Source organism: Rattus norvegicus, chromosome 4 (assembly GCF_021556685.1).
Source record: "Rattus norvegicus strain SHRSP/BbbUtx chromosome 4, alternate assembly SHRSP_T2T, whole genome shotgun sequence".
Classification (NCBI taxonomy): domain Eukaryota; kingdom Metazoa; phylum Chordata; class Mammalia; order Rodentia; family Muridae; genus Rattus; species Rattus norvegicus.
The window spans coordinates 165,350,251-165,374,593 of NC_141537.1; the positions used below are offsets into that span (position 1 = coordinate 165,350,251).

At 37.3% G+C, this 24,343-nt stretch overlaps 1 protein-coding gene across 2 annotated transcripts; it reads right to left on the reverse strand.

The window, feature by feature from the left end:
- Nucleotides 1–810: 810 nt before the first annotated feature.
- On the reverse strand, nucleotides 811–21,857 carry Klra4 (killer cell lectin-like receptor, subfamily A, member 4). 2 transcript variants are annotated; one of them, XM_087659592.1, is made up of 8 exons: nucleotides 21,685–21,857; nucleotides 19,816–19,979; nucleotides 18,127–18,216; nucleotides 16,303–16,524; nucleotides 14,546–14,688; nucleotides 9,410–9,513; nucleotides 1,660–1,815; nucleotides 811–1,024 (listed from the first exon to the last, which is right to left on the reverse strand). In XM_087659592.1, the coding sequence occupies exons 1-7, from the start codon at nucleotides 21,768–21,770 to the stop codon at nucleotides 1,662–1,664; spliced, it is 963 nt and encodes a 320-aa protein (XP_087515718.1). In that variant the 5' UTR covers nucleotides 21,771–21,857; the 3' UTR covers nucleotides 811–1,024; nucleotides 1,660–1,661. The 2 variants fall into 2 exon arrangements, 1 of the variants encoding a protein (XP_087515718.1); XR_015686204.1 differs by lacking the exons at nucleotides 811–1,024; nucleotides 1,660–1,815; nucleotides 9,410–9,513 and adding an exon at nucleotides 12,473–12,642 and having other exon boundaries at nucleotides 13,483–14,688; nucleotides 21,685–21,852.
- Between the last annotated feature and the right edge of the window lie 2,486 nt (nucleotides 21,858–24,343).

Genomic DNA, 24,343 nt, shown 5'->3' on the forward strand with positions numbered 1-24,343 from the left:
CCCTGGCTTGCTCAGCATCCTCTCTTACAGAACCCAAGACAACCAGCCCAGGGATGGCACCACCAACAATGGGCTGGGCTCTCCCGTCTTGATCAATAATTGAGACAATGCCTTAGAGCTGGATCTCATGGACGTATTTCCTCAACTGAGGCTCCTTTCTCTGTGATATCTTCAGCTTGTGTCAAGATGACACAGAAAAGCAGCCAGTACACCTAGAGTGACATTATCTAGTCAGTTGTTAGGTACAAAGATCCTAGAGTAGAACTAGTTACTATAGCAATACTAACTGTCCTGAGTTTGATCATTTGGGTACAGTTGTATAATATAAAGTGTTGTCCCTGTAAAATATTGAGGAACATGCATGTCTTGATTTTGTTTGGTTTCTTTGGTTATATGATGTAGGCTCTCACTGTATTCATTTTTCGACGATCACGTCTGTGACTCCTAATTGCCAAGGTCACAAGTGTAAGCCTCTACATCTCACCAACTTCAATTATTACCACCATTTCTCTAAGGCCTTATCTCATCATAGATGGATTAAAGCAGGTGAATAGGACACTGATACCTTGATAAAAGATATTCAGCAGTTCCTTGAACTATCCTGCAACTGTTCACCAAACTTGAAATTATAATTTCTGGCCAAAAGAATGGTTTATAGCAACAAGAAAAACTTCTACGTGAAAAAAAGAAGCAGACCAAACAAAAGCTATTGACTAACAAATGAGAAACGAAAACTTGCAACTACATTTTATCTCTTAATTGTGCTTTCGATTAAGAAGGTATATTCTAATCATAATGAAATACTCAAGCTGTTTGTTGGGGTTCTTTATTTAGTTTATAAGAGTTTTACAAAGCACAAAAAGCAGAGTCCTGAAGTCTTTGAGGAAAAGTGTGTCCATGCACCAGAGGAGATGTATCCTGTCTCTAACAGGAAGAAAGAAGCCTTCGCTCTGTCACATCAGATTCCAGAGAACACTTTCAGCCTTTTCTAGATCATCTCTTTGTATGCACAACAGACTAAGACCTGTGAACAAAACACTTGTATGTAAGCAGTCACAAATTATTACAGGAAACAAATGAGAATCAGTACATTTCACTGTTTTTTATTGGATTTTTTTATTTACAGTTCAAATGTTATTCCCTTTCCCAGTTTCCCATCCTTAAGCCCTCTACCCCATCCTCCTCTCCCTTCTTCTATGAGGATTTTCCCCCTTCCAAACTACCCACCCCTTCCTGCCTCCCTGCCCTGACATTCCCATACACTGGGGGTTCAGCCTTGACAGGACCAAGGACTTCTCCTCTCATAGGTGCCCAACAAGGCCATCCTCTGCTGTACATGCAGCTGCAGCCATGAGTCTGTCCATGTCTACTCTTTGGGTAGTGGTTTAGTCCCTGGGAGCTCTGGTAGGTTGGTATTATTGTTCTTATAGGATTGCGAGCCCCTTCAGCTCCTTCAGTCCTTTCTCTAACTCCTTCAATGGGAACTCCATTCTCAGTTCAATGGTTTGCTCCTAGCATTTGCCTCTGTTTTTGTCATGCTCTGGCAGAGCCTCTCAGGAGATAGCTGGGGATCCAGCCCATATAAATACAGCCACCAAACACAGACATTATTGCTGATGCCAAGAAGTGCATGCTCACAGGAGCACATTTCACTTTTACCTTTAACTCTTGTTAGAGAAGCAATTAGAGGATTTATCCAGTCTCTTCTCACAAATACAGGGGTAGACACTTTCACGTTTACTATTGCCTAGTCTTGTTTTAGACAAGAACACAAAGTTTTCATCCTTTACATAGTATTTCTTTATGTTCAAGGCACTGAAGAAAAAAATAAAGGATAACTGATTAATTTTGAACATTCAATGAAAACAAATCATGATTTAAAAAATTATATTGGCCAAAGTATACAGAATATAGAATTATTAATCATAAGCTCACCATGAAAATCTTTTGTTTACTTTAAGCTCATTGAAAAGAAATGGTCTCAGGATCACACAAAAAGTTTCCATCTGATTTCACACTCAAGGTAGCAATGAATATCCTAGTAAGAGCACCAGTGGAAGGGGAAGCCCTGGGTCCTGCTAAGACTGAACCCCCAGTGAACTAGATTGTTGGGAGGAGGGCGGTAATGGGGGGGAGGATGGGGAGGGGAACACCCATAAAGAAGGGGAGGGGAGGGGGATGTTTGCCCGGAAACCGGGAAAGGGAATAACACTCGAAATGTATATAAGAAATACTCAAGTTAATAAAAAAAATTATTTGGTCAGCAGGTAAATCAGTCTTTCAATATTTCCAAAGAACTATTTTAGCTAAACCTGCTTTCACATTTATATTTTGTCAATAAAAATTCTTTGGTAATAGTAAAATAGATGTGTGTGACACACAGAACAACATCTTATATGTTTGTGTTTTAAGAAGAAAGGGGAGATAGTCACAGATGAGGGCCTGTAACTAATGCTTTAGACTGTGTCCCTTTTCTCTTTCCTACATCATAGATAATGGGTTCATGGAAACATGGTAATCTGCTGAATTGTCTGTATGCAACACTACTCTGACTTCTGCAGAATGTTATAATAGAGGCCACAACTACCTTTCTGTTAAGAAATGCAGTCAAATAAAATAAATCAAAAAATAAATAAGAACACAGAGCAAACTGCCACCAACACAGAAGGATTATGATTTGTACGACAGCCTGGGGTATGTTGCAAAACAAGAAGTAAAAAAGTAACTATTTGATAATAATTAATTATCCTCATGTATAAACCAACAGAAATCAGTTTACACTTTGGGCTGAGATGTTAGCAGGAATTGCAATGAACCTCAGATAGCCAGTTTTTTTTCCCTAACAGAGGAAGCTAACACAGTCAAAATGAAGATCCTGTTAACAATAAATCAAGCCAGGCATAATGGTACTTCTAGTCCTGTTTTGTGGGAATGAAAATAGGAGGATCACATTTTAAGGCTAACTTTCAACATATAGGGAATTTGAGGCTGGTTTGGATTAATAAGAGTCTGTCAAAGATAGAGAAAGAGAATGAAATCTACCCAAGCTATATGGGACTAGACTTCAAAGGATCATTCTCTAGCAAAATATGTCAATGTCTTTGAATCTTGGATTTAAGATGAGAAGAAATGGAATATTCAAATGTACCAAATTTAGGAAAGTAAAACAACAACAACAACAATAATAAAAACAATCCCCCAAGACCACGCAAAATAAATGAAACTAACCTAGCGTCTTATGTAGCATAGACATAACAGATAACATTCATTGAGAATGAATATGTGTATTAGTCAGCAGTAAGATATGCTCATGAATACAGTCAGAAAGCCACATGCATATGTCAAACATGAGCAAAAGGAACAACCCAGCATATACCAGATGTTAACAAAAGATAACTAAAAGAAAAAAAATGTATGTTCACAAAGTTACTCACACTTAAGTTGACATAACAGGTTTTGCAATTGTCAAAGTTTCATAACTGTCAAATTTAGAAACATATACATTCACATGTGAATTTAGAAAGATTGTAGAATGCAGTACAAAAGTGCACTAAAAGAATAAAATGCCAATCTAAGAAAACAACTGGAATTAGCTAAAAAATTATAGTGACTACAAGGTGCAGAGATATACAGAGTCAGCCACAAATCTGTGCACAGTATATGATACTCTGCCCTAAACCATACTCATTTATAGTACAAGAGAGCACATATCTGCTTGCCACGGGCCACATGTGGGGCCATGGGCAGGAAAGAACTTTGGAGGGTAACATAATTGTCCTGTTTTAGTTTGATGGTATCTACTGCTGTGAGGAAACACCATGAGCAGAGCAATTTGCGCAAGGAAATTATTTGTTTTGTTCAAATTTCCATATCAATGTCTATCATTAAAGAAATTCAGGGTAAGAACCAAACTGGGCATGAGCTTGAAGGCACATGTGATGGAGAGTGCAGCTTACTGTGTTGCTCCCTAAAATTTTATTGGCATACATTCTTAGCATATCCAACACCACTATCTCGGGGGTGATACCCACAATAGTCTGCAGTTTCCCACATCAGTTACTAATCAAGAAAATGCCCTACAGGCCTGCTCTTATTGAGGCACTTTCTCAATTGAGATTTCCTCCTCTCAGATATCAATGCTTTTGTAAAGTTGACATCAAAATATTTTGCAGAATGGTGCTTGAAAAGATGTACATATTTATTAAAACTCACACTTTTCAACACTTACACTGAGTGAATTACATGAAGACTCCAACATCAAGACTTGAAATTTTAGTTTTTTTAAACAGTGAGCCAAAGCACTTCATTATCTTGTATATGTAAAAATATCAACAGACATGATCCAAAACCTGATAATTATGAATGTATTATGAAATAAACATATTACTAGATCCATACTGAAATTTTAAAGGTTAATTATGATACAATAAAAGAAACTGCTTCACCTTAGAAAGTATTTTTCAACAGCTTAGTATTATTATCATTATTATTCTTAAACTTCATAAGATACAATCTCATTTGGTAGCACAATGACTTCAAATGTACTGTGAAGCCTAGGCTGCCCCGAAAGTCATGTACCTATAAAATTGTAAACCTTAAGCTATCTTAAGCAGCTGGCTGCAGTGAACGTAACTATATCTATGAGATTTCAACTTTCTTCATCAAATAGATCCAAGAGAGATAGAGAGTGAATGAGGACATGTATACCTTATGGAAGTTTGAATGAGTTACTTGAACTACTCAGGCAACTCATAGTCAACTCTAAATGATTTTACAGTCATTAAATGCATTCTAAAAGTATAAATTCCCTTATGTACAAAAAGTAAACATCAAAAAACTGATCAACAAATAAAATCCCACAATGACATTCTAGTTAATTGTGCTATCAGAGTTATGGAGTATTGAAGTGGTTGGTACTAGTGATGATGAAGTATGTACTGTTTATTGGTATTATGTATTTGCTTCTGTGTCATTTCCACAGGGTTTGGAACAAAAGCATCCATTGTACAGATAAAGGTGCTCTGGGTACCAGGAAGCAAGTTATCTTTTGCTGTGTTAAGGCAGATTTCATAAGAATATTTCTTCTTTTTTCAGCTTGTCACCATATTTGTACAGTGTACTGAGATCTGTGGTTAAAACATTGTTATCAGTGGTCACTAAGGAGTCACATATTATCACAGGAAATGAACAAAATGACAAAACAGTTCGGTTTTATTTTACCTTTATTTGTCACACCTAATCAGGATATTTATCTACTTTTCACAGACACATGAGCAGACTTTACCACATCATTATATCTGTGAAAGTGAAAGATACACTTCCTCTGTCTTATGTAGTGATGCATTCTTGGGGGTTGAGTGTTGGGGGTTTCCCTCTAGAAAGTACTAGAGACCTGGGAGTAAGAGTTTCTCAGGACTCAATGGGGTGACCTTAGCCAAAATATCCAACAATGGGGAAAGGCAACTCAAACAGTCCATCTCCAGTAGATAGATAGGGCCTCTAGTGGAGGGACAGGGTTACTAACCCACAGTTAAATTTCATTCCCAGAATTTTTCCTGTCTAAAAAGAACTGCATAGACAAAAATGAAGAAAAGACTAAAGGAAAGGTGGTCTAGTGACTGGCCCAACTAGGAACCCACCTCACGGGGAGGCTCCAAGGCCTGACACTAATACTGATGATATGGTGTGCTTACAGACAGGAGCCTAGCATAGCTGTCCTTTGAGAGACTCTACCAGCAGCTGACTGAGACAGACACAGATGCTTACACCCAACCATTGGGCTGAAGTCAGTCACCCTTATAGTTGAATTAGGTGAAGGATTGAAGAAGCTGAAGGGATGTGTGACCCCATAGGAAGACCAGCAGTCTCAACTAACCTGGACCCCATTGAGCTCCCAGAGACTAAGCCACCAACCAAGATGCATACATGGGTTAGCCAGAGGCTCCTGGCATATATATAGCAGAGGAATGATTGGTTTGGCCTCAGAGAGAGAAGATGTACCTAATCCTCTAGACACTTGAGGCCCCAGGGAGAGGGGAGGCTATTGGGGGGCCCTCTCAGAGTCAAGGGGGAAGGGTAATGGGATGAGGAACTGTGGGAAAGGGACTGGAAGAAGAGGCAATGACTAGAATGTAAATAAATGAAATAATTTTAAAAATCACTATAAAACAAAATATATAATAGACAGTTATTTAAGTTTGAATCTTATATTGATTTAGGCTCTGGTTTTAAAAACAATGTTTATTGACCAAAGTGTATAGAATGTGGACTTAATCCTAAGTGTATCAATAAAAATTTTGATTTTCTTAAACACATAGAACTGTGGTGGTAAGACTAAAACAGGGACAGAACTGGTTCCCATGATTGCTCTCACTCTGTGCAGATCCATGGGAAAATCAAAGTTCCAGAATCTTGTAATTTAGCAATTATATTTATATGTTAAATACTCAGTCCACAATACATCTACACAATAAATTCGTTCCCATTTAATAAAGGTTTGAACCGCCCACCAAGATGAGATGAAATTGACCTAGTCTACCTGGATCTGGATCATTCTGCTATGTTGTTTCCATCTTGAATTCTCTCTCGCTTCTTCCTCCCTTCTCCTTCCTAGACTTTTCCCCCTTCTACCCTTCCTTCTCATCCAATGATAGGCTTCATCTTATCCTGGACCTGCCTTGATGCATAATGACATCATCCTACATAAAACAGGTCTTGGACCAGTAACATGGATCATCCAACCTGACAACCTGAGTTCAGATTTCAGACCCCACAAAGTAGGAGAGAAATAACTTCCTAATTGCCCTCTAGTTACACTTATGCTATGAAATGCATGTGCACATGTGCATACTTGAAACAAAAATAAATAAACTAAAAGTGTAAAGTAAAACTTGCCTTTCAATCAAAACTTAACTCCTCATAGAGTCCACACTTAATTTTTCATTTGGAAGTTAATTTAATTTTCAATATTTCCATGGGATGATTTTATATTGAAGTTAGTTTCCTCTGATAATCTTTGCAAGAAAGATAGATAAAAGAAGGAATAAGTTATGTGACACAAAGGACAAGACCTCATATGCCTTCATTTTAAGGAGAAAAGTAAAGATTGTAATATAGTCAAAGAAGAGGGTTTGTGACTGCTGTTGTGGTTCTTGCTTCCCCGTCAGCAGAGACAATGGGACTTCACTGAAATATGGTGATTCACTGACTTCCTTCCATGCAGCACAACTGCAATCCCTGCAGGAGGGTGTGTTAAGTGCCACAGCTGCATTACATTTCTTGGGAAAATGTAATTTAAAACAAAAAATAAAACACTAGCAAAGACAAGGCCTCTAACTTCACCATTTGGAAGGCTGAATTAGGAGGACTGTAACCCTAGTCAGAATAGGATATAGAGGGAGGTCCTAATCAAATATGAACTAATAATTAAAGCCTTACTCAATACACTCATGAACAGTCAAAAAGCAGTTCCTATACAAATGGGCTTCAGCGGAGCTGACACTTCAAAGGATCAGCAGAGCCTGGCTGCCAGTCTTTCTCCTAAGAGTCAGGGAAAGAAGAATAGAGGATCTACATGAAATGGTCATTTAAATACTAAATAATGAATCCCTGAAGACCGGGAGTTCAAGGCACGTTGGAAAAATACAGTGACTTTGAATCAGGCTAGCATAATAAGAATTTATGTCAAAGAATACCAGACAGAGAATGAAATATACCAAATTCTATGGGGGCTAAAATTACAAATGGAAGTTTTAATAAACAATAAACTTTCTTTAAAATTGTATCTAGTCCATGGAGAAACAACATGTTTAAAGTTATTATAGGACAAGAAAAGAAAGATAAATGAAACCACATGTCTCACAGATAAGGGACAGGCAAGGTGAGATACATTAGGAATTAGGTGGATACATACATTTGGCCTCCCTGAGATATCCTTATGTGTACAATCATTAAGGATGTATGCTGAATATGGCCCTTGCAAGCACATCATCACCAGAGAACTATTCTGCAGTATAGTCAAGGTCTTCTAAGATCTCTTAACCTGGATGCATACATTCTCTCAGTTACTAATACCTCATTCTATATATTACCACCAGCCCCTCTCTGTCTAGGTACGCTGTTGTAGGCTATAAAAGATTCATTAACTCTGTGGTAAATATCAGAAATCTCAGTGTTTGGGAGATAGATCCAGGAAGACTAGACCTAGTCTGTGTGAAATAATATTTTACAGAGACAAACCAAAATTAATAACAGTACTAATAATCTCTATGATTAGAGACTGTTAATACATCTTGTAAGGCTGTCTGTCCTTGGCCACTTCTGTGATAGACAGCTTAAGAATGTCCTTAAAGGACAGAAAGGAAGATATTTTCCTGAAGTCTTGAAACCTGGCTGTACACACTGACAAGACCACAATTCGAATAGAATAATTCAGATCTTCCGTATATCCAGGTATTGCATGAAAAATTCCTGAGAAAATTATTACTATGGGTACCATGCCTCAGATAGTTTCTGTAGCTGTTGAGGAAGAAACCCAATGAATGCCACAAAGAAAATGACATCATGAGCAAAAGACAACAGAAAGAGTACATAAAAGTACAGACAATAGGATTACCAACTAATACTTGTAAGTTGAGTATGATGGACATCTTTTAAGATATAATATATAGGCCAGATATAGCTGCCTCCAGTTTCAACACCTAAGAGATAGAGGTGTGAGGATCATGAGTTCAAGAACAGCCTGGGTGAAATGGACCCCTATCTCAAAATATCAACAAAATAATAAAAATTAAATTTATTTTAAATTATATAGAAAGCAGCATAATTTATAAATACCTAGGAAAGTTATTAAAGTAAAACAGAATTATGAGGTGATTTTTTATAATTTGTATTTCCAAAAATATTAACAATCAGAAAAACTGATAAATACATGGTATAAAGGTAGAAGAGAGATTCTGAGGATTCTAGGACAAAGGTGGATGACTACTGGAAAATAAGGGCCAGGAGTAAATAAAGGATGGATTAACCAAAGCTAAGGTTTTATGAAAGGCCTTATGAAAACCCCACTACTTAATTAGCTTGTAGTTGACCAACACAAAACACACTCTAAATTTTCTTGTCATGAAGATTTAGTGACTCCATACCATCTAAAGTGGTTGACTTTCTAGTGCACTGGGCACTCTAGAACACAAATCCTGTGATGTATGTAGTATTAAGCCACTTTTCATCAGCTCCTAGACCAGATATTTTGCATCTGTAACACTTTCTCAGGTAGTGCTTTATACTACTTGTCCTCACCTATGATCTCCACAGAAAACGAGGAAAGCCAAGTGAAACCAGAGAAAAGCCTTTGCACAGACTCCTCCCAATCCCAACACAGTGTTACAGTCTGATGGTTTTATAAACTCACAATTTAGATGGATTATTGTCAATCCATGCCGAATCATGTTTTTTATTATCATAAGACAATCCAATCCAGTAACTGTCTGGAGTAACCTGGAGCTGAAGGAACTTCTGTAAAGGAAACAACAGACCTTATGATGAAATTTCTTTCTGTTAGATGAGAAAATATACAGGAAAAGTTACCAGAATTATTTTTCATTTCTTTTCTTTTTTTCGGAGCTGGGGACCGAACCCAGGGCCTTGCGCTTGCTAGGCAAGCGCTCTACCACTGAGGTAAATCCCCAACCATTACCAGAATTCTTGTGTCATTCTTTGCTATCCTGTCCCCCACAGTTTAGTCCTACTGTGTTCATTTACTAATGTGACTTCCCTATTAGTAGCAAGTTTATATCTAAAATGACCTCAGTTTAGTAAGTTATTAAAAATAAAACCTTCGGGGTTGGGGATTTAGCTCAGTGGTAGAGCGCTTGCCTAGCAAGCACAAGGCCCTGGGTTCGGTCCCCAGCTCCAAAAAAAAAAAAAAAAAACAAAAAAACAAAAACAAACAAAAAAAAATAAAACCTTCAGGTACAACTATGTTCATGATATGATTTGTGACTGTTTCTTAGACCAAGTCTCAGTATATAACCAAGCCTGTTTATGAACCCACAATCTTCTGTTTAAGGCAGGAATTTATTAGATTTAGCATTTTTTGACTGATGTATCAATTTTTCTATTGCAATATTTCTTTAGCTTGAGCTAAAAAGAAAATTCTCAATAGAGGAATCTTGAATGTCCAACAAGCACATTAATAAATGTTCAAAGACTTTAGCTACCAGGAAAATGCAAATCAGAACAGCTTGGAGATCGTATCTTACCCCAGTAGGATTGCCTACATTTAAAAATTCTACCGATAGCACATGCAGGCAAAGATATAGAGCAAGGGGAACAGGAAACATTTTCTGAAGCTCTATTAAATTATTCAAATGTGCATTCTGGAATACCACAGAAGTATATGGGAAATAATGCTCTGTTTTCAAATTAAAGTTGTAAGGATGAAAAGTGCCATGTGGAAGGCTCTGCATTAAGCTCTATGCTCCAGACAGGAATTTTTCCTACTTCACATCCAGAAGTGTCATAACTGAGAAGATGGGAGATATTGGGAAGTGTTTAGGGTGTCTTATATGTGACATTTGAGAGGCATGAAACCTTATTAAGTGACAGATTATATCTTAAAATATGGGTGGGTTTAAATTTAATTATATTGTGTGTGTGTGTGTGTGTGTGTGTGTGTGTGTGTGTGTTTGTGTGTGTGTGTGTGTGTGTAGTGTCCTTGTTTGGGCTGGTATGGAATTACTTTTTTCCTATTTTTTTTGATGTAATTATCCTCCTTGAGGAAGTTTTCCTTCTAGTATTGTATATAAGGATGGATTTGCTGATAGTCTTTGAATTTGGATCTGTCTTGAAATCTCTTCTTCATCTACAGTGGTTGAGAGTTTTGCTGAGTATTGTAGTCTAAGTTGGCATTGGTGCTATTTTATAGGTTTTAGTGTATCTATCCAGGCACTTCTAATGTTTAGAGTCTTTGTTGAGAAATGGGTGTAATTCTGACAGGTCTGCTATTGTCTGCTACCTGCCATTTTCCCTTGCTGCTTTTAATATCTTTTTTTTGCTCTGTATATTTTGTATTTTTATTATTACATGGCAGGAGGACTTTCTTTTCTGATTCAGTCTAATTTGAGTTCTATAAGCTACATTTATATTTTGGGTTGGAAAGTTTTCTTCTATGATTTTGTTGAAAATATTTTATGAGCTTGGAGCTGGGACTCTTCACCTTCTTCTATTCCTATTATTATTAGGATAGGTCTTTTCATGGTATCCCAAATATTCTGAATGGTTTGTGTAAGGAATTTGTTAAATTTAAAACTTGACTGATGTATCAATTTCTTCTATTATATCTTCTAAGGCTTAGCTAAACAGAGAATTCACAGCACAAGAATACTGAATAGCCTAGAAGCACTTAGTGAAATATACAAAGTCCTTGGTCAATAGGAAAATGCAAATCAAAACAACTCTGAGATCCCATCTTCTACCAGTCAGAATGACTAAGATCAAAGCTCAAGTGATAGTACATTCTAGTGAGGATGTGTTGCAAGGGAGCATACCTTCATTGTTAGTGAGAGTACAACTTGTACAATCACTTTGGAAATCTATTTGTCAGTTTCTCAGAAAATTGGGAATAGTTCTACCTCAGGACCCAGCTATACCAATCCTGGGTATGTAACACAAAGGTTGCAACAACATCCCACAAAGACACCTGCTCATAGCAGTTTTATTCATAATAGCAAGAAACTGAAAACAATCTAGGTAGATGTCCCTCAAATGAAGAATGGATAAAGAAAATGTGTAATGTCTACACAATAGAATAGTATTCAGCTATGTAAAACAAAGACATGAATTTTGCAGGTAGATGAATGGATCTTGAGAATATCATCCTGAGTAGGGTAAACCACTTCCAAAAGGACACATGGTATCTACTCACTTATTAGTTGAAAGTAGCCATAAAATACAGGATGTCCATGATACACTCTACATACCCAGTACAGTGCAGGATAGGACAGGACAGGAAGGATGGCACATGCAAGAATGCTTGAGTCTCACTTGGAAGAGGGAATGGAATGGTCTTGGCAGGCAAATAGAGGGAGGGAACTGGGTAAGTGAGGGGATCGTGAGGGGAGTATGGGATCTGGGGTCAGGTATAGGGAAGGGCAGGGGGGATGGCCAGATGTCTGTGAGAATGAGTGGAAAAGGGCAACTGGTTGAGTGATAGGTGGTATCTCCTGGAAGAGACACAGACTTGATATAGGGGAGGTTTCAAATAATCAATGGGTGTATCCTTCACTGTGACTCACAGCATTCGGTCATATGAAGCCTGGGGAAATTATCTCCTGTGGTCAGACAGGGGACCTGGTGAAGCTATAGGGCTACTATCACTCCCTCAAAACTTTCAATCCCAAACTTTTCCTGTCTACAAGAAATGCAGGGATTGTGGATAAGGCAGAGACTGGGTGAACAGTTAGCCACAACTTACCCAACTTGAGATTCATCCAATGGCCAAGCACTAATCTCTGACACTATTGATGATGCTCTGTTATGCTTGCAGTCAGGAGTCTAGCATGGCTGTCCTCTGAGAAGTTCTATGCTCCTAACTCAGACAGGCACAGACACCCACAGCCAAACACTGGATGGAGCTTGGGAACTCTTATGAAAGAATAGAAGAAAGGATTGTGGTGCCTAATATAATAGGAATGGCACAGGAAGACCAATAGAATTAACTAAACTTCAACATTGGGGCTTTCAGAAACTGAACTACAAATCAAAGAACACACACAGCCTGAACTTAGGCCTCTCCTTACATATATAGCAGATATACAGCTTAGTTTTCATGTGGGTTTCACATGAAGTTAGCAGGGTCTATCCCAAAAGTTTTTGCTTGTATATGAGATATATTCTTCTATCTGGGCTAAGTTGTCTGGCCTCAATGAGCAAGGATACACCTAACCTCAAGAAAACTTGTTGTGTCAGTGTGGAGAGAGATTCAGGGGAGTCCCCACCTGCTCAGTGGGGAAGGAGAGAGGGGATCAGGGAGGAATAGTGGGAAGGACTGACCAGGAGGGGGGTGTTGAGTGGAATTTGAAGTGAATAGGTAATATAATAATAATAATAATAATAATAATAATAATACCAACAACAACAATAATAATAATGTTTACTGTATCAAATGGAAAATTACAGTTATCAAACATTAATATCATTTTATGTTGTTGTTTAAATATATTAAATTGATGGATAAAAATTGTACCATGTTATAAATAAGAAAGGTTTCAATGCTATTCTGCAATAATTTCTCTAGAAAAAAATAGTCTTCACATTTTAAGAGATTCATTACTGATAATTTAAACAGAAAATGTCAGTGTCTTGGAAACTTTGTTTTCTTTTAAATACTTGTTTCCTTAGATGAATATAAATTTTTACAAAACATGAAAATACAATTCAGTAAAATTTACAGAGCGTTTCAGTGAAAATCACCAGGAGACTAACTGGTAAAACCTTTAGTTTTCGTGATTCTTATATCCGCTCCATTTGGCAGATGGGCACAGAGTTCAACTACTGCCCCGGTTGTTATCTGATTCCTCAGGCAGGGTCACTTCCTGGTTCCGAAGAGGGTCCTGGCCCTAAGTGGAGAACTGGAGGGAGTCACGTGAGACACTCTTACTGCCGTTTGCTTCACATTACAAGAAAATCATATACACATGTAAAAGTCAGAGCCAACCATCAGACTGAGCACAGGGAACCTGGTGGTGGAGCTGGCAAGAAGACTGGAAGAAGGGAGGAGGATTGCAACCACATTGAAAAACAACAGGCCGTCCTGACCACCCAATTCTTTCAGAGTCTAGACCACCAGCTAAGGAGTGTACCTGTAAGGATCCATTGCTCCAGATAAATATGTAGCAGAGGATGGCCTTGCCTGATAAGGTCCTCGGGAGGCTTGATTCCCCAGCATAGGGGGATGCTGGAGTGGTGGGACTGGGAAGTGTGGGTGAATGGGGGAGAACTTCCTGACAGGTAAAGAGGAGGGGAAAGGGCATATGGGGAATGGAGCATTGGTGGAGGGGGTAACCGGGAAGTGGGATATCATTTGAGATGTAAAAGAATGGAATAATTAATGATTAAAAAATAAAAAGAAAAGAAAAAAAATATTTTTATGCAATGGGAGAAGAGGTCCTTGGTACTGTGAAGGCTTGATGTCCCAGTGTAGGAGAATGCCAGGGCAGGGAGGAGGGAGTGGGTGGGTGGGTGGCAGAGCACCTTTATAAAAGCAGGATAAGGGAGGATGGGATAGAGGATTTCCAGAGGAGAAACCTGGAAAGGGGATAACTTTTGAAATGTAAATAAATAAAATATCCAATAAACAAAAAGGAAAAAATAAAGAATGCAGACATGGAAAATGGTGAGAATAGACTTCACACAAACATAAGTAATCTATGAAAGCATGATAATAAAATACACATATTAATTAAAATAGCTGGATACAGTATCTCACTATCCAAGGCCTAACGACAGATTCTAAGTGAGTAAGTCGGTATGCAAGAGGTGGTGTTACCAGTTCATCTTCATCATCTATCGTCAGAAGAGATAATTTGCAACCCTGGCAGGCCTGTTCACATTCCTTCCATTGTTTCTTGTCCATGATGAAATAATAACATTTTATGCCACAGCAGAACAAGTGTACATTCACTTGTCTGCCTGCAACAGAGAAGATGAATGGTTAAACTTTGTGTTTTCCAGTATTCTGTTATCAGAACAATGTACTTAGGAAGCTTGTGTTTAAAACCATAAAATCTCACAGGTCTCAGAAACTGAGATTCTATAATGCGCAGAGACTCCTGCACATCCATTACCTATGCAATGTTGTTAATAACAGTAGAGACATAAAAATATTTAAGCGCCAATCATGGATGAATCAGTAGAGAAAATGTAGCACATTCACACTAAAGAATACTATTTATCCTTTAAAGGGAAATGAATCAGCTGGGAATGAAGACTTAGGCTTATAACTGGAGTACTTCAAAGAGAGAGGCAGGAGGGTCACCATCAGTTTGAGGCCAGCCTAGGCTATGTGTAAATTCCATGCCAGCTTTGGGTATACAGTGAGTTCTAAGTCATCCTGGGCTACAGAATGTTATCATGTCTCACAACAAACCCAAATCTCAGATACTGACATATGTGACCAATATGGATGAATTTGAGAACTGTGTACAATGTGAAACACACAAGGCCTATGATCATACTTTATGCAATTACATATTCTATGTATATAAGGTTTTGAAAACAGCCCAACTCCGTGAAACAGAGGCTTGAGATACAAGGTACTGGAGGGCAGGCAATGAGCACTCACTACTCAGAGGCAGTTAAACTGATGACAGAATTCTAGATCTGCAGTAATGCATTGTGCACACAGTGGTCCACACACTGCTCTGCACTTAACATTGTGCCATGGTTTGTGTTAAATGCTTTTACCTTAAGAGAAACGAGAGAGATAGGAGGGAAGCTTTGACATTAATAGTCTCCTGATTGTGGTGATGCCTTTAATGGTATTGACACGTGCCTAAATGTGTCAAGCTGAATACATTAAAATGTGTGTAGTTAGTGTAGCAAAAACACCTCTGTATGACTACTTTGTTTAGTGAGGTGCTGGGGATGGGTATGCTCTATTTACCAATTTTACCTCCACCCTTTGTTTTCCTGTGGAGAAGTATCATTGTGTAACTCAGGCTGGCTTTGAAATTGCTGTGCTGTCCACATCATCCTGATAGTTATAATCCTTCTCCCTCAACCTCCTCATCATGAGGATTAAATCATTATTAGTCCTTGAATCCCAGGATTGTTATCCACTACTAACACAGAAACACAGCAACACACACACACACACACACACACACACACACACACACACACTACTTTTTCTGACAGTATCCATGGAAATGTCCTAAGTCCATTTTAATGTAAATATTTGGTAAATGCATTCTTACTACAACTTCCATGTTCTGTCAATAACAAAGATGGAGATTCCAAATTTTCAATAAGCCACAAGGCCCTGAGATCTCACAGGTGATGACTTCTGATTCCATCTTCTGAGAGCAGTAGGAGTCAGAAAGGTCACTGAGTTCTAGCAAATATAAGATTGTCCCTAATCCAAGGAGGATGCGCAGGGTTCCAGGGCCCTACACAAGTTGAAGAAACCCCAGACCATTAACTCACACATCACCAGTATTATAAGCTGATAGCTGACTTCAAATCTTCTGGAGATAAAAACAATAGAAAATCATGCAATTCTTGATTCAAAATTTCCATCCATACCTTTGTGCTGTAAGCAATCTAAAACAATATTGGTTAACCGCAGGCATGTGTTCTGTTGTCTGTTGAGGGAGTCCAGGACACTTTTATAGGCATCACACTCCGAAGACTTATTTCCCAGCATTTCTTCATTTAAATAGCTTTCATTTTGCATGGTGCTGTAGTTATGGTGGAGTTTGTTTAGAGCTTCCTGCAGTTCATGTTTTTCTTGACTATACTGAAAAACTAAAATTAGTAGTAGACATAACATCAAAAATGCTCATAAGATGTACATATTGAAATTAAGATTGGAGAAAAGGCTTCATGTTGACAGCCAACACATGTCATTACTTTACTTTGTACTTAAACATTTGTAAATTAGCACTACAATTAACTCACTATAGAAATACATAATCTGATATTTTTCTGTATAGGTAAGTTGATTGTAAAGTAAGTGAATAAAATTACGGTGTAAGTAACTTTCAACTACTTGATGGTTACAGCATAAATGCCTAATTAAAGTGTTCAGCAAATACTTAATGCACCATGAAAATTTGAACTAAAAACTAATAAGAAATGGCACAATTCTTATTGGAGTATATGGAAATTAAAATATCCACATATTTAACTATGTTTAAGTGTAGCCTGGAAGTGATTTTTCTCTCTATACATGTAGAAATCCAATAAAGTTTAAATCTTAATGTTGCTGTACAGATGAAGTCTTTTTACTTAACTATGACCTCAATATACACTGAGGGAAAATGTATAGGTCATCATTTCTTTTGTACAGCTGTTCAGCTCAGTATGTTTACTTAAAATTAACAATTACCTGAGTTCAGAAAGCAAACTATCAAGTCCTTAGGAGGAAAGCTTGGATTACCCAATGACACAATTCACAGACCACATGATGCTCAAGAAGAAGAATGATCAAAGTGCAGACCCGTCAGTCCTTCTTAAAAGGGGGAACAAAAAATTCTTAGGAGGAAACACGGAGACAAGTTTTGAGCAGAGACTGAAGGAAAGACCATCTGGGGACTGCCCTACCTCAGGATCCAGTCCATACACATACAGCCATCAAACCCAGACAATACTGCTGATGCCAAGAAGTACATGCTAACAGAAGCCTGATATAGCTATCTCCTGAAAGACTCTGCCAGAACATGACAAATAGAGAGGCAGATGCTTGCAACCAACCATTGAACTGAAAACAGTTAGAGGAAGGATTGAAAGAGCTGAAGGGGTTTGTAACGCTATAAGAACCAACCAAACAGAGCTCCCAGGGACTAAACCATCATTCAAAAAATACAAATGGGAAGATGCATGGCTCCAGCTGCATATGTAGCAGAGGATGGCCTTGTTGGGCACTAATGGGAGGAGAAACCCTTGGACCTGCCAAGGCTTGCCTCCCTGCCCCCCAGTGTAGGGAAATGTCAGGGCAAGGAGGCGGGAAGTGGTGGATGGATGGATGGTGAACATGCTCATAGAAGAAGGGGGAGGGGGAGTAGGATAGGAGGTTTATGGATAGAAAACCAGGAAATGGGATAACATTTGAAATGTAAATATGTAAAAATATCCAATAAAAAGTAAATAAAATTAAAAATTAAAAAAAGAGAAGGAATATAACCAAGAATGACATAGAACCAAGTAGCTCCCAACTACCCTAGGCCTAAGAAATTTGGTATTTAAAAGAAGAGGACATTGTATTATGCCAGATAAAAAATAAAAGTCAAGATATGTTTTCTTATTCCCTGATTATAGGCAGAATAATAGAGTATGATAACTGCATGATTCGTGTCTCAGATTATTCCTTAAATAGAAAGTCAAAGAAGATATATCTCAGTTACTCACTGTGTGTCACCAACACTGCCACAGTTACAAGGAGAATGGAACAGAGTATTCCAAGTGGTATCATGATAAGATGCCAGGAGACTGAACACCCTTTTAAAAAAGCAAGAAAATCATCACTAAAAAAAAAAAAGAACACACCTCAATACTAGTTAAATTTCGTGGAGCATGGAAACAAGGGGATATTTGTCTCTAACGTTTTTACAGAAGTCCCTGATACAAACTGTCTGAAAATATGCATTTAAATTTGTATATTTCTGTCTAAAATGAACACAAAGTAGAAGTCCTACTTGTGTGATGTTTCACAAGATTCTGAACTTATTTCACCCTTTGCATTTTATTGTGAATCCTACGTACTCAGCTTAGAAGGAGTAGGTGACAAGCATGTGCTCTCACTACAGAATCAAAAGTTCATCAGGAAAGCACTGGAATCACAGACACACTCCAAACACAATAACCCAAACTAGAGCATTCACTCTACCAAAAAGGATGGAGACTTACGATGGAGAAGAAGGAACTAGAGACGAATAATCTTGAGAACTGTTAGAAAAACGAAGCTGTTCTGGATCTGACTTTCATTCAGCCCCATCTTGCAGGGGCCTAAAAGTCAACTCTGTTTTTTCATAAGATCTATTTTTTCTCTACACAAATACAAAATGCATGTGAAGTGTTCACATTGAGAAAGTCAAGCTTCTGATTAGCACTATATCAAATAAGTTAAGGTTCTCAGCTTGGAATTCAACTGTGACAGTGCGTACAGAATGAGGAGAAACAGAGAAGAGAAAATTGATATTTTTCTCATTTTCATTAACAAAATTAGTTATTCTTTGACATTTTTGGAAACCACAGTGTAGTTTACACATTCCCATATCCACTACTCTCTCTCATCCTTTCTCTTCCTCTGCAACTTTCTTCTTAGGAAGAAACTTCCTTTTCTGATGGACAAATCTTGCTGCTTTGTTGCATTAGTTATGGGAAATATATAGGGGAATGTCCAGGGGTAGGAAAGGGTGATGGATGGGGAGGGGAACACCCTTATAGAAGAATGGAGGTTATGAGATAGGGGGCTTATGTCCCGGAAACCGGGAAAGGGAATTACATTTGAAATGTAAATAAGAAAATCCAATAAAAGAAAAAAAGACAAAACACTTTCTCAGAGAATGAGAGTATTGTTTCTGGTGCACATTTTACATTTCCTTAAGGTTTTATTCTGTAGAACACTTGGTGTTTCTTCAGATTCTTGTTTGCTATTTTAAAGTTTTCAGAATTCTTCTTGACTAGACTAAGTATATACCTCATAATGATTTCTCAAGTTTGACATAATGTCAAGCTTTTTGCATCACCATTCACAATAACATTTTACTTATAGACTCCCATCATTCTACTCTGACCATCTGATATTTATTTTTAGTTGTACACTAACAACTAGAAGAAGAATTAGGGTTATAATTTCTTTCTTTTTTTCTTTTACTTTTAAAATTGATTATTTTTCTTTTAAACTTACTTTAGAACAATTTTGTATATTATTACTCTCCAACTAATATTCTCTTATCTCCCTCCCATCCTTGTACAAAACAAGCCAAGATGAAATGGAAGGTTATAGTTTTGAACAGAAATCAATAGCCATTGCTTTCAAAAGTAAAAAGGCACAATGCATAGAAATAGTTGAATTTAGTCACTTAAAACACTTACCTCTGTGGCCAGTTTCTCTGGGCCCTTGAGTCTCATTTGTCTTCACTTGGTTCTGTAACCCTGAAGAATTATGAAACCTCAAAGTTGAGTAAGTAACCTCCTGCTCACTCATTTTGGAAGTATGTGAAGTATGTTCTCTGTTAAAATGTGGCCTTGAGTGATTTCTAAAGAAAAGGTTGAAATGTCCACATTTAGGAAGGTACCTAGATCTGGTGTTATGATGGGATATGAAGGGGTAGGGTCTGATTAATTCCTTTAAGGATCTAAATATCATAACATCGACTGGCCCTGGTTTCCAATATAGGTGATAATTTTTTTTGCAGATTTCCATTTAAAATGTTTATATTTCTAATGGTCATAGCAATTATTATTAAGAAATATGTAAAGAACTCAAGTCACCATAATATTGACACAGTCTGTTCAAAATATTCAACGTATAAAATGTTACTAAAATTAGCACCACTGATAAACTTTCAATTAATCTGTTCAGCTAAAAGATTCGAAGCTTTCTGAATAAATAAAACTTTTGCTTTAAAATTATTTATACATTTTGATAAACGCATGACTATGAAGATGTTATTGCAGTATTTTCAATTAAACATTTCTCTCAGAGTTTCCCAGACACTACTTTCAAAAGAATATTTGAAAAATGATCCTGCAGGTGATTTAAGGTTTATATATATTTCTTGGGTCAAAGCCCCAAACAGCTGAGATGTCCAACCTCTCCACTCAGTCGTAGTCTACACATACCTCTCCATGGTTGGACAAGGTAAATGGTTTCAACTACAAAAGATCCTACTGAGTGGGGTAATCCAGTCCTAGAAAGACAAATGCCCCATGCTCTCTCTTTTATGAGGCTCTTGGTGGAAAGTTACCATGAATGTTATGTAACCTGGAGTAACTTCAGCAACCAGGAAAGTAGAAAAGGGCAATTGCAGGGATGGGGTATGGGAGCAAGAGAGAGAGAGAGAGAGAGAGAGAGAGAGAGAGAGAGAGAGAGAGAGAGAGAGAGAGGCATAGAGGATACAATATGAAGTTTTAATCTCAAATCATCCCATGTAAAATTATGTCACATATAATATATGAGCACATGATGTTCTCAGTTGTGGGTATAAGAAAAATAAATTTTTTCATTATTCAGCATACATGAGCTAATGACCACAAAGAACACAATCTGATAATAGATAACAATGTAGTAATAAATAGTATTTGTAACTGACCTTACCCCATTGCATTAATAAGTAAGCTGAGAGACTGCAGATAATAACAATAACAAGCTGCACATGAACTAGCATTCTTATCTAGTTTTTTAGTTTATGATATTTTCAGGCATTATTTACCTTTTACTTTATTTTTTGAGAAAAAATCCTTCTATTACAGAATTATCTTTTGAAATTGTTATTTATTATTATTATTCCTCTTGGGGTGGAGCTGCCCAAGTCAATGTGCAAGTGTTCAGAGGAAAAGTTTACAAAGTGAGTTCTCTCACTCTACCTTCATGTTGGTTTCAGGGATCAAACTAGGTGGTCAGTCAGGCTTGTGTAGCAAGTACATTTAAACACTGAGTCATCTCACCTGTCTCTTATAATGATATCTGTCAGAAGGATAACATATAAACATGTGACCCTGTTAAATAGTTATGAATTCCATAGATTCCTCTACTTTAACTTTTTAGCACATAATGCAAGTCACACCATACTCTGGAAGAAAACAACCAGTGCAGGATTACAGTTTTCAGATGCTGCCAGAGTTAACCTGATCTAACACAACCAACAGGGCTTCCCCATCAATTTTGCTCTTATGTCTCACCATATGAAATTCTCTAGAGTGTACTTGATTATTTGATATAAAAACAAGAGAAGGTGTTACCTGTGTCTCTTCTCAGAGGTGATTCTGGTAGAAGTAATTGATCCCCCAATTGGGGAAAAGTTGGCCTTTCCCAGTCTGTATAACATAAGAGGCTCCAAGAGGAGAGGTAGAAATAAATTTCCTCCAAGTGATACTCCAGCTCACAATTTTCTGCCCTTCCTCTTTACCAAACTGAAAAGAGGAAGTAGCTTAATTTATGCTGTCTCTGAGAGGAAAGGCAGGCACCAACATATTGTGCCAGATGCTACAAAAAAACAAACAAAAACAAAAAGCCCAAATGTCCATAAATAATATTTGAAGACAGAAAATGAACACTCCTGCAGAGAGAGCAAAACCAGTGTTCTTAGCAAACCCACTAGAAAAAAGAAGGACTGAAGTTCCACAACTATAGTTTTGTAATAGGCAGTTGGAAATTTTCTCTCATGTTACTATTTTTTAAATGTTACTGCTTGATTTTATTTATGAAAATTGCAGCTAAGTATGTATTAGGAAGCACTCACATTTCCACTGGTAAAGTCTTCCTTTATAGTTGTCTAGCTTTTAAATCATAGATAATATTTACTATGAACCATTGATGTCATTCCACATGAAGTGGTTTTACTGCTAATGTTTTTTTTTTTTTCATGGTGTGGGAAAATCAAATCTAAGACAATGAACATGGTCAGTAAATACACTTCCCCTGAGCTACAGACTCAATCTAGGTTTTGCTTTGATCTGGTGTTTTTCTTGTTGGTTTTGGTTTGGTTTGTTTATTTGTTTGTTTTGTTTTTTGTTGGGTTTTGTTTTGTTTCTTTGATGTTGGTTTCTTTGTTGTTTGAGGCAGTTGTAACTCACTCTGTAGCACAGCTGACTTCATACTTTAGTCCTCTGTTCTCATTCTCCTACTGCTGGATTTACATCTGTACATCACCAACCTAGAGCATGTTTCTGATCCATATTTTCTAATAAATAATAAGCATTTCTTCATTTTATATTGTTCTCCAAATTTCTAAAGCATATATAATTATTAATCACACATACACACATCTATATCTATATATACATATCTACATATATATATATATATTACATGAATTAGATAATCCTCAACTACTGAACATTCTAGTTGTTATACTTTTTGTTGTTTTTAGTTTAGAAACTTTATGGGAGATACATGTTAATACATAATATTTAGAACATATTTAGAAAGATGTTTTACGCATGAAGTCATGGATTCAAGAAGATTTAAGGAACTTTGATATAGATCATTACATAACACCTAGTTCATTTACAGTCTACCAGTTAGACATGAAAATATTCAAAACTGATTTTTTTAGAGATGAGATAAAGCAATCAATTCTTGTATAAGTTTGCCTATGAGTTTATGGTGAGAATTCCTGGAAAGAAACTGTTTCAGCAAAGACTGGTTTACTGATTAAACCATAGTGGAGAGTTGGAATGTTGTGGGTCTAGCCTAGTCCTCCAAGTTGACATTCCTTGCCCACCTGTGTCAAAACTAACATTCTTTGAGTAATAGATAAAACTTTCATGACGTCTACAAACTTAGCAAACCTGTAACTTCCATCAACCTGAAGGCTAAAAATGTCATCTGATGACCTCCTGAAAATCTTGCCCTCCTTGCTGTAACCACCTCTCTGATGTACCCACCAATATATGCTAAATTTGACTGGATTTATGATTTTCTCAGTTCTGCAAAAGCACAATAATTCAGGAAACTGGAAACTGCTTCCACATTGGGACACAAAGCCATGGTCACTGAAAGTGGTTTGAGAATATACTATCATTTATTCCTTTTACGGTGAAAGCTAGTTTTTGTATCAACAGCCCTTCATTCATATATCTTGTTGAGCAAATTGCCAATGAGACCTCGTATTCTAACCATGCTGAAGACTTGAGGCAGGTCACTGACCAGGTACAGTTCGGAATAGGGCTGTGATTGGCATGTGCAAAGACCAAGGCCTGACCTTAAACAGCACAATAATGATAAATAATAACAACAATAGTACAAATAATAATCATAGCAACACAATGATAATCATAATAGAGAGGAGGTAAAATACTCTTAGACTGCAATAGTTTGTTGCTGTGACCTAACACTTTTCAGACTAGGCTCAAGTCTCTCAATTAACTGTACATCATTTGATTATAGCTTTTAAAACTTACTGGCTTGTTTTTGATGAAAACAGTTTGGATCATTCTTCAAATAAAGTGACAGTGATTAACCAAGCACTGGGAAATGGTGGGTGGCATGAGACTAGAAGAGGAACTGCACTAACATATTGTGTGTGTGCATGTGTGCATGCATGTGTGTGTGTGTGTGTGTGTGTGTGTGTGTTTCACAGAAACTTTGAGTGCATATAAATCATGTGGTGTACATGGGGTTAAGAGCAAAATTTGGGGGAGTTAGTTCATTTCTTATATGAAGGATTCCATGGATCAAATTTGGGGATGTCGTCTGACTTATGTGGCCAGTGATTTTATCCACAGAGACATCTTGAAAGTCCTATTTTTGGTTCTTTAACCCAAATATATATTAGTCACCATTAAAGTCTGCCATTATCATACAACCTAGGTCCCTTGAAACAGTTGACAGATTTTAACTCATCTCAAAAATATAAGAAAAGTTCAGTGAGGATGCTTCCACAATACCTCCAGCTTG